Source organism: Nothobranchius furzeri, chromosome 1 (genome assembly GCF_043380555.1).
Source record: "Nothobranchius furzeri strain GRZ-AD chromosome 1, NfurGRZ-RIMD1, whole genome shotgun sequence".
NCBI classification, from domain to species: Eukaryota; Metazoa; Chordata; class Actinopteri; order Cyprinodontiformes; family Nothobranchiidae; genus Nothobranchius; species Nothobranchius furzeri.
The window spans coordinates 85205714-85217075 of NC_091741.1; the positions used below are offsets into that span (position 1 = coordinate 85205714).

The 11362-nt window shown below is 43.0% G+C and overlaps 2 protein-coding genes across 2 annotated transcripts; one reads left to right on the forward strand and one right to left on the reverse strand.

The window, feature by feature from the left end:
- The first annotated feature begins 851 nt into the window (after nucleotides 1-851).
- Nucleotides 852-4812, forward strand: mcts1 (MCTS1 re-initiation and release factor). Its single transcript, XM_015948015.3, has 6 exons — nucleotides 852-1039; nucleotides 2654-2806; nucleotides 2900-2997; nucleotides 3075-3208; nucleotides 4401-4468; nucleotides 4563-4812. The coding sequence occupies exons 1-6, from the start codon at nucleotides 1029-1031 to the stop codon at nucleotides 4642-4644; spliced, it is 546 nt and encodes a 181-aa protein (XP_015803501.1). The 5' UTR covers nucleotides 852-1028; the 3' UTR covers nucleotides 4645-4812.
- A 2093-nt stretch (nucleotides 4813-6905) lies between these two features.
- Nucleotides 6906-10890, reverse strand: c1galt1c1 (C1GALT1-specific chaperone 1). The gene is made up of 2 exons (XM_015948003.3): nucleotides 10761-10890; nucleotides 6906-8622 (listed from the first exon to the last, which is right to left on the reverse strand). Exon 2 carries the CDS (start codon nucleotides 8605-8607, stop codon nucleotides 7654-7656), a length of 954 nt encoding a protein of 317 aa, XP_015803489.3. The 5' UTR covers nucleotides 8608-8622; nucleotides 10761-10890; the 3' UTR covers nucleotides 6906-7653.
- Nucleotides 10891-11362: the final 472 nt, after the last annotated feature.

Consider the following 11362-nt stretch of genomic DNA (forward strand, 5'->3'; position numbering starts at 1 on the left):
TGTTATTGCTGGCAGAAGAATAAAGATGGTCGGCTATTGCTTCCTCTTTTTTTTACCTCCCTCTCGTCTAAACCTGTCGTAAAGTCGTGTAGTGAGAGCGGTTAGGAAGAGCCACCGGTAATTATAACTATTTATAGAAAATTGATTAGCACAAGAACGAGTTCACTTGGAAATAAGAGACGTTAGTAACGGCTAGAAACATTTCGCTCCCAAAAGCTAGTCGGTGACCCCACCGGAAGTACTTTGTACAAAAGTACTTTTTACACAAGCGTGCTTTTTCATTCCACTGTGGTGCAGTACTTAATTTGTACACAAGATGGCGACACATCAACGTGGATGACTTTGGATGTGTAATGTGCCAGAAAAATAGTTTAAAAAGGCCCAACTCTACCAAAGTTTGCTTTGTTTTTAGTTAAAATTAGCAAATTAAAACATTTTGGGATATTCATTTAACAAAAAGAACCGAGAAAAATAGGCGGAAGCATTTTTGTCTATCCTGCACAGACAGTTCAAAACACTTTGCACATTCTCCATGCTCCAAAGTTGAAAACTTTTATATATTTATTTTTTGGGTGGTGGTGGGTGTGGGTGGGGGGTGGGGGGATTTGGTAAAGATGTAATGGGAAACTATTTAAATATGCATATTGTTTTAGGATAAAATTGATAATTAAAATACAACTACATTTCAGTTATGCTCTGTATTTTACTTATCCCAGCATAATTAACCGATATTATGATTTGACTGGTGTGTGTGTTGCCTGAAAGTCCCACCACCTCTGTTTTTTATTATAAACCATCGACATACAGTTATAAACCGTCGAGCCACCCGTTACCATGGTGCTCCGTCGTAATTACTGTCGTAAAAAGCCGTAAACTGTATATGCCCCACACTGCAAAACAAGTGTGGAACTGCTTCGGCAAACTTGATTAATGAATTGTGTTTAGTAATTATCGTATCTGTTGTTCCCAACTTTTATTCGAGACGCTTTTGACAAACGAGAGAAAGACGACAACCACAACGAGCGAAGATGTTCAAAAAGTACGTTTCTCTACGTCACTGTTAGCTAGTAGCTGATGCTAAGTTGGGTTTAAGCGTTCCGTTCAGTCCTTAAAAACAAGCAGACGCGAGCGCGCTGTTTGGGTGTGCCAGCGACATTTAAGTCAGTTAGGATAGATTAAATCACTTACACAGATGCTTCAGGTAGATTTTGTAATTGAAAGAAAAGTGGTTTGAAGTAACCTAGCTGTTAATGTGTATACTGCTAATATGATCATAACGTTTGATTCGTCAAAGTTGGCCCAATTTCAGCAGGACCGAGCGCAATTTGTGGCAGCGGCAGCGCTTGTGGCACTTGCAGTGGCAGCTCTGATACTTCCGGGTGGTGCCACGGCTTTTAGTGGCACCCGCGGCTTTTAGTGGCACTAGCCACGCCCCCTACCACTGCTGCCATTACACTTCCGGGTGGTGCCACGACTTTTAGGAGTAAGGTCTAGCTGCGGACATTGCCCAGGAAAAACGTTTTTCCTGGGCAATGTCCGCAGCTAGGTATTATTGGATTATTGACTTTTAGTGGCACTAGCCACGACCCCCTACCACTGCTGCTCTTGACTTTTAGTGGCACTAGCCACGCCCCCTACCACGGCTTTTAGTGGCACTAGCCACGCCCCCTACCACTGCTGCCATTACACTTCCGACTTTTAGTGGCACTAGCCACTAAAAGTGTACTGCAATACCATTTTAAGCCGGCAGATGGCGGTATCTGTCCCGATTGCAATGACACTATTGAGAAAACTAACAGTTTATCTCTTTTTATTCCACAATCCACATTGGTAGCAGTTGTCATAAATTATTTCAGAAATTGAGAACTGCTCTGGCGCTCTCCATATGGCTCTGGTGCTCCCCTGCTTTTCCTGACTCTGTACCGGAGGCCGGTGACCCACCGCCGGTCTTCCACCCGGAAGTGTCTGTGGATCTTCCACTAGATCTGTCACGGATTCGTCTGGGGGAGCAACAAAAATGATGGAAAAAATAAATGCATTAACGCTTCTGATTGCATTACACTGTATATGCATGAAGTGACTGGGAAACGCATTTGTAAACCGCTTGAAATATTTCAAATATTTTCGGTGACAGCCTTGTTTGTTTTGATTTTGTTAATAAAGTAAAAAATAAAAACGTTGGCATGATGAGGCCGATGATGCAATAAGTGCTGCAATTACTGAGGTCACTACTACAGCCGCAGGTACCGTGGCAGCAGTGGTAGGAGGCGTGGCTAGTGCCACTAAAAGTCGTGGTAGGGGGCGTGGCTAGTGCCACTAAAAGTCGGAAGTGTAATGGCAGCAGTGGTAGGGGGCGTGGCTAGTGCCACTAACAGGCAAGAGCAGCAGTGGTAGGGGCGTGGCTAGTGCCACTAAAAGTCGTGGCACCACCCGGAAGTGTAATGGCAGCAGTGGTAGGGGGCGTGGCTAGTGCCACTAAAAGCCGCGGGTGCCACTAAAAGCCGTGGCACCACCCGGAAGTATCAGAGCTGCCACTGCAAGTGCCACTCGTGCTGCCGCTGCCACAAATCGCTCCTGCTGTCTCTCCCCAATTTTGGGAAATAATGTACAAAAATTCCCAGATCCTCGCTGCACTGTTTTTATTATATTTCAGATTTGATGAGAAGGAAAACGTGTCCAACTGTATCCAGCTGAAAACATCAGTGATCAAAGGCATCAAAAATCAGCTGTTGGAACAGTTTCCTGACATCGAGCCATGGCTTAACCAGATAATGCCCAAAAAGGACCCTGTCAAAATTGTGAGATGGTATGATTGTTTCATTTCTGTGTCTGGTGTCTTGTTCACATCTTTATACAGTAGATGGATGGTTTTAGTTTATATCCTCTGTATTCTTTCCAGTCATGAACACATAGAAATCCTGACAGTGAATGGAGAACTGCTTTTCTTCAGACAGAGAGAAGGACCTTTCTACCCGACCCTTAGACTGCTACATAAATGTAAGATGTATTGATGCTGGCTTATTGATATTAGTTGATGTTTGTCATATTTCAACATTTTTGTTCTCTGATTACAGATCCTTTCATCCTCCCACACCAGCAAGTTGACAAAGGAGCCATTAAATTTGTCTTGAGTGGAGCAAACATCATGTGCCCAGGGTTGACTTCACCAGGTGCCAAACTCTATCCTGCTGGTCCTGATACAGTAGTTGTATCCTTTAATGCTCAATGCCACATTAGTGTTTTAATACAAAATAAGTATACCATAGGGATGCACCGAAAATTCAGCCACCGAAAATCACTGAAACAACACAGCCAAAACAGGCCGTTAGGGGAATCCCGTTTTTGTTTCTTCTTGCTCCGACCTCATGAGGCAGTTTGCTCTTTGCTCCATAAAAATAGTTCATACTGATTTCCAAAGTAAAGTTTTGCCCTCTAGTAATATTTTATTACGATCACTTTAGCATTCTTATCAATTATGTGATGCACTTTACTTTAGTTTCACATCGACCGCATCTGGCCGACTTTTTTTTTTCTTCTTTTACATTCCCGCTATGTCTGCCAAAATTAGCGGTGTTTCTATCCTCCTGCCTACACCCACCAGGTCCTGAACAGGGTGAAATAAGCTTTGGATTATGTGTGTGAAGTGTGTTTACTCTCATGAAGCACACAGACTCTCTGTTGCTTCTGTGCAGCTGCAGTGTCACTTTCTCACTGGACGAGTATACATGCTAAATGGCCTGTATTTGTGTAGCGCCTTCTTAGGATTCCTTCTGTGAGCTGCACTTGTCTCCTCTCCTCAGTCGAGAGCCTCCTGGTGGGGGGGCGGCTTTCAAACTGAAAATCCTAAAATTTCAATAGCAAAACACCCAAAAGTGTTCAGATTGAAGTTGCACATCTCCACAATCTTTTGGTGTAAGCTAATAACTTTTGATGGATTATATTTGCAGCTGTGGCTCGGTTAACCCGGCATTAATGCAATACTGCGACTTTATTGCATAAGGGGTTAATTTTACAGTCCTCAGCAGGCCTTTCAGTTCTAAACCTGTACATTTATAACGTATTATTGTATAATGTACATGAGTGGGGTCAACTGAAGTGTTTTATTTTCAGTTTGAATTTATATTGTGCATTATGTCAGTGCAAATTAAATATTTTCATGGTTTTGTAATTGATTTGTAACTTTTAGTGAGGTTAGTACACGTCTTAGCCATAAATGCTATGGTTCTAATTATTGACATAACTTATTTCAGTGTTTCGGTTTCGGCCTTGGTTTCCTCATATTCGGCTTTGGCCAAGAATATTCATTTTGGTGCATCCCTACTATACTGTGGTTACTTTATTTTCCAAGAAGTCATTGTAAATCTGTTTTCTATGTGTTTATCTTTAACAAGTATGTTAAGGCCATAATGGCAGAGGGGAAACAACATGCACTTTGTGTTGGTGTGATGAAGATGTCTGCGGATAACATGTAGGAATCTAAATCAGTTTTATTGAAACAATTCTGTCACAATCTTTCTTTTTTCTTTTATTATATGATATTAATCTGTTTGTGTTTTTCACAGAGAAAAAGTCAACAAGGGAATCGGGATTGAGAATGTTCACTATCTGAATGATGGGTTGTGGCACATGAAGACATATAAATGATGACGTTGATGTTTACATCATCCAATCCAAATCACCTGTCATGATACTCTGAGCTTTCAACACTGAGGCATGAACTGTTGTGTTCACACCTGCGGACCTAGATGTGTAACCTTCTGGAGGCGATAAATGAACCACCAGGATTAAATAAAATTGGGCTTTAAATTAGAAGCACTCTTGGTGTTCTGTTTCAGTAGTCTACAATTGCCTGATTGGTGGTGGTTGGTGACTTAAGTGATACAAAACTGGATCAACATTTTAATTCAGGAAGTGAACATATTGACATGGTGACTGAGGGGAGTGCCGGAATGGAACAGCTGTCAGACCTGTTACTCCGCTCCACACTCAAGTGTAAAACATCTCCCTGCAGGCTTTAATGTTGAACAGGTTGGATTGGAATATTCAAAACCTATTTACATAGTTGCATCTAAATGTGAAGTTGAGTAGAAACGAAACCTTAATATTTGTTACATTCTTCTCCATCCCAGGTAGATAGAAACATAGAAAACTGGACTTCTAACTTTGCCCGAAGATGTTTTTATCTAATGAAAACCCTTTTATTAGTAAAAAAAATATGGTGTGCCGAGTTTTAAACTGTTGAGATCTTTGTTGATGCAGGAATGAGGTGCGATTAGTAAACAGACCTGCATTAATTAGATGTTCACTAGTTAGAACACTAGAAACTCCAGATGTTTCAGTTTGAATGGGTGGAGTTCAAGTAGCATTTGTTTGCATGACGGGTGAGGTGTTTTTGCTTTTGACCTGCAACTTCTTAAGGCTGATTCATACTGACACTGCTCCAGCATGTCGGATCTGTTGGATCGCCATGATGCGACGTCGTATGGGCGATCGGTTGGAGTCGAGCTCTATTTTCTAAACATCCGACGGCCGCTTTGTATACTGGACATCTGTTATTGGTCAGCCAAACAACCCAACGTCATTTCCGGCACGACGTAGCTTAACCCTTTCCAGAAAGACGTTCTGGAATGTGTGTGGACAATTCAATACGGGTTTTAACCGGAATTGTGTTTTCAGACACACCACTTTTGTACCGGAACTTGTTCTTTCAGCTGCCAGTGCCTTCACACAGCAGGGAAAAGCGGTGCTCTGGTATCACAGTAGCTGTGGTCATAGCAGTCAACTGCTATACTCATAGCACAGTGGCTAGTTATAGTACAGCCATATTAGCATAATATGATGGGGAACAAGTTCAAAATACACCAGAGACATTTATTAAACATAAAATATGAACAAAGACTGATGAATACAAGTTGGGGCACATTTGAGGTGATCAGGAAGATTCCATCTGCGTGCAGCACAGTAGAAAAGCAGTTTCACCCGGTTAGGTTCTGACCTGAGGTTCTACCAGCTGATCCTGATGTTCTGAGTGAAGCAGCTCAGCTCTCTGCTGGGGGTGCCATTGAGCGATTTATAAACTAGTAGAAGCACTTTGAATTTGATTCTGGTAACCCGTGCAGAGATTCAAGTACATTCATAGTTGAATGTGCCGACACCAAAATCACACAAAAATTATCAATGGAAATCAAATTTATCAACCATGGTGGTCTGGATTTGGAGAAACTACAGATGGATCCAACTTTGATGTAATGTCCTTAAATCAAGTCAAAATGAGGCTCAGTAGCGCGTGTGGCCTCCATCTGCCTATATGTCCTCCCTACAATACCTGGGTATGCTCCTGGTGAGGTGGTGGATGGTCTCCTGAGGGATCTTCTCCCAGACCTGAACTAAAGCATTCACTGACTCCTAGGGAGTCTGTGGTGCAACACTGTGTTGGTGGATGAAGGCACGATGTCCTAGATGTGCTCAGTTGGATTCAGGTCTGGAAAACAGACAAGCCAGTCCATAGCATCAATGACTTTGTCTTGCATGAGAAGGAACCCAGGGCCAACCGCACCAGCATATGGTCTCACAAGGTGTCTGAGGATCTCATCATTACCCAATGGCAGTCAGGCTACTTCTGGTGAGCACATAGGGGGCTATACGGCCACCAACAAATGCCACCCCATACCATTCTGACCCACTGCCAAACCGGTCATGCTGGAGGATGTTGCCGGTAGCAGAACATTATTACGTTTGTCAGATTCAAGTTATTTCTGTGACCACTGTTTTTTTTTTTCATTCCCTGAAGGGTACCAAAAGTTTTGTCCACGTCTGTACATTGTGTCAATGTTCAATTTGTTTTTTCAGCAGTGTATAACTTATGGATTATAAAGTTTATAATAGAATAGAAGCACACAAATAAGTAGAGAAAGAAACCTTTATTCACTAACATTTGAACACAATTAACTGTCAGATAAAAATTCACAAGTATAACAACCTTCTTTGTGTTTTAATTCAAATAGTGTCTCATTTGGAGAGGAAAACAAACCAATCTACAAAGCCATAACTTACATCATCCACTGTTGAAACATATACCTGAACAACTAAAGATAGAATTTGTAAAACTTCTTAAGAGGATGCATCGTCTCAAATTGTTTTCGTTTAAATAAGTAGGTGCACAGCCAGTTCTTCATGAGCGTAGAAAAGCAAACAAGACTTAAAAAAGCAGCACAGCTGGAGCTTCCCTGTGTCATCAGACGCCTGGTTCCAGTCCAATCTTTAAATCGGAGACTCGAGTTATTAATGTGGTGAAACGGGCCACATTTTTAAAACATTAACACAATTCTTGTAGCTTTAGGACCACAAAAACACATTTAGAATATTAAAAAAACCTCCGTCACCAAACCTGAATCAATACGGGTCTCATGTCACAAGAGTAGCCCGTTTCCTAGCTCTGTCTGGACACCAAACTACAGTTTACCCATCAGCAGCACAAACAATCAGGTGCTGGTTATGTCAAGTGCAAAAGGTACAAATATACATCCAAGCATTATTTCTGCTCAAATCCAGTTTTACGAACAACATTAGGAAAAAAAAAATTACCCCCAAAGTAAAGTTTGCCATCATAGAAGCAAAAAATTTAAATGCCACACCTGGCTTGAATTAACACAGCTAGTCATTGTCTGAACCTTCAGGGGGGTAAAATGTTAATAAGTCATGGAAGTCGTGCCCGTAAGGTCGAAGTCTGTAAACTCCAAACATCATGACCTGCATTTGATTTGGGGACATCCCATTAAACGTGACAGCCAAGTCGGAGCAGCAGCCCTCAACGACATCTGTGGGATTGTCCCTCATGCTGTCCTGTATCAAGCTGTCCACACTCTTAGTATTGAACAGGCCCTTTCCATTGGTGTCTTCTCCGTTCTCAGCAAACACGCCTGTATATTTAAGACATACGGCCAGCTGCTTGTCTTCACTCAGCTTCCACAAAGCACGTCCCTTTTCCGGACATTTCTCCTCATCCTGGAACACCTGCACCAGCCTTTTCAGAGCTTCATAGCTTAGAACAATTCCACCATCGTACTCCACATATTCAAGCTCCCCAGACTTCACAGCCCTGCCCAGGTAGAACGGTTCCTCTGGATCCTTTGTAAGCACAAGATACTTCAGATTCTCAATGATGGCAAATGTAGTCGGCTGTGCCAAAAAGAACCAGCGTAGGTCCCCTGCATTCTTGTAAGCGTGAGTCAGAGCTTTACGCAGCCTGCTCCAGTCATCCTTTTCATTCAGGTCAATCGCTTCGAGTGCCTTTGAGGCCTCTGAAGTGTAAAAAACAGGCTTGTCACAGTGTTTACTCCAGGTGTCCAGAGTAGTAGCCCAGTAAACCAGGTTTTTGGGCTGAACCATGATAATGCAATAGACCTGAATGCGATTGTTCAACTCCAGCAGCTGACCGTCAGAGAAATGCTTAAGCTCGTCTTTACTTGCAGCCTTGACGTGATGATGGTGGTGGTCGTCTGTGTTTGACTCTGTAACGGAGCTGAAACTACTCAGGAGGGACACCACCAAGCAGAAGAGGCCTCCCAAAACCACCCCCTTGATGAAAGAGCCGCCCTCGGACAACATGGTGGCATAGAGATGCTGAACAAGAGAGAAAATAAATAATTGTAGGAAAAGCATTTCAATTATGTCATTTTCTTATTTTGGTGGTTAAAATATTTTTCGAAAAATAATAATAATCAAATGTGTCTTATTAAAGTCATTTGGAGCAGGATTTTTATTAATAGTGATAAATAATGGCGTGTTCAAAGCAGAAAACATTTTACTGTCTATAAAGGAACTTTTACCCCAAAAGCAATAAAGATCGACTAGTAAAAATAAATCAGATGATTTCTTTTTGGCTGTGCTTAAAGCTTTACAGGGCATGACTTTTGCAACCGCCTCTTTTAGTATGAATAATAAAACCAATCCCTGACCAGAGAGAATTAGGGTGAAAAAATACCAAATTTTTGGTTAAAAACACAATCGGTCTATCTTGAGGCACTTTCACTCAGATCTATTCAGGAGTGGTCACATAATGCACTTTTAAAAAGAAGAAGTTAGCATGTGACTTGATACTTTTCTGATCTAGCCATCCAACCATCCATCCATTTTCATCCGCTTATCCGGAGTCGGGTCGCGGGGGCAGTAGCCTAAGGCGAGAGGCCCAGACTTCCCTCTCCCCAGCCACTTGGGCCAGCTCCTCCGGGGGAATCCCAAGGTGTTTACATGGAGATTCGATCAGATTTTAGTTGAAGTGATCAAATGAAGCTATGGTGGTTAAACAAACAATACCAGTCTCAGATGTTTTAATAATCCCCTCGCATGAAAAAAAATTTAAGCGATAAATTATGTTAATATTCGATTACCGACTTCCCAATGTCAAATGCAACTTCTACGTTTTCACAAGGCTTCTCCGTCAGCTCCAACAGGGAGAGACGCACGCACGGAGACCCTCATACTTCGTCTCCTGGGGAGTGTTGCAAAGCAATTCCCCGCCAGGACAACAGAGGGCGTAGCGCTGTTCTGTGATATCCTGTCATGTATCCGGTCCCAGATAGTGTGTTTATATTGTTTTTTTGCAAATAAGAGACTTTTTAACACGGACAAATTTGTCTCTCATTCTTCTCCACCCCTTCATGGGCATGGAGGTGGAGAGACAAATTTGTCTGCGTTACCAAAAAAAAAAAAAAAAAAAAAAAAAAAAAACCAGATACATGACAGGATATCACAGAACAGCGCTACGCCCTCTGTTGTCCTGGCGGGGAATTGCTTTACAACACTCCCCAGGAGACAGAGAAGTCGTTGTCATCTTCCTCCGCTTATCCGGGTCCGGGTCGCGGGGGCAGCATCCCAACTAGGGAGCTCCAGACCGTCCTCTCCCCGGCCTTCTCCACCAGCTCCTCCGGCAGGACCCCAAGGCGTTCCCGGACCAGATTGGAGATGTAACCTCTCCAATGTGTCCTGGGTCGACCCGGGGGCCTCCTGCCGGCAGGACATGCCCGAAACACCTCCCCGGGGAGGCGTCCAGGAGGCTTCCTGACCAGATGCCCAAACCACCTCAACTGGCTCCTTTCGATCCGGAGGAGCAGCGGTTCTACTCCGAGTCCCTCCCGAATGTCCGAGCTCCTCACCCTATCTCTAAGGCTGAGTCCGGCCACCCTACGGAGGAAACTCATTTCGGCCGCTTGTATCCGCGATCTCGTTCTTTCGGTCATTACCCAAAGCTCATGACCATAGGTGAGGATTGGGACGTAGATCGACCGGTAAATCGAGAGCCTGGCTTTCTGGCTCAGCTCCCCCTTCACCACAACAAATCGGCTCAGCGTCCGCATCACTGCAGACGCCGAACCAATCCGCCTGTCGATCTCCCGATCCCTCCTACCCTCACTCGTGAACAAGACCCCGAGATACATTAAACTCCTCCACTTGAGGTAGGACCTCTCCCCCGACCCGGAGTTGGCAAGCCACCCTTTTCCGGTCGAGAGACGGAGAAGTATGAGAGCAAATTGTCTCCGTCCGTGCCTGTCTCTCCCTGTAGGAGCTGACGAAGCATGACTCAGGCTTTAGACGAGCAGCTCTGAACCACAAACAGGTATTTTAAAAGCACCAGTCGACTCGAGGGTTTCACTCGAACCACCGTAAAAACCAAAGCTAATTGTTAGCTTATTTTCTCTCCGTGAATAGTTCTGGAGTCAAGTTAGATATCTATTTAACCACAACATATAAAGATTATTTACGGTGTCAGGCTGGATTTATATCTCCGTGACAGCTGCTGCTCTCCCTGGATTGTCTTTCAGCTCACACTTTTTCCTGGTTTGTTTCCAACATACGTCAGTGCTGTCTTCTTCCTCATCTTTTTCCCAGGCAAGCTAAACGCAGTTATGGCGCATACTGCCCCCTGGAGGTTTTATTTTAAAGCACACGATGGACATTTTGTGCCCATCGTTTTTGTCTCTTTGGGGTGATTTTAAGGGACCTCTGTTCATTTTTTCACCCCTTTAAATTCATTGTATGTTTTTTATATCCAAATATCAAATACAATATAAAAAATATCATTATTTGTGTTTTCAGTAAAATAACCAAAATACATTCTTTTGTAGCTTCCTGAAGAGCCTGTTAAGAGAAATAACTTTTTCACTCCATTGAGACTGATGAGCCATGGCTAATCCAACAACCAGGATTTAAATGTACTATCATACTAAAATAGCCCCAGTTAAAAGTTTAAGTCATTCAAGCAATATTATTTTATGAACCTTTACAATTTTACATTACATGGTTAATAGCTTTAAAATCAATATGCTGGTGAAGGTTCTCAGTCATCCAGGTCATGGTAATCCAA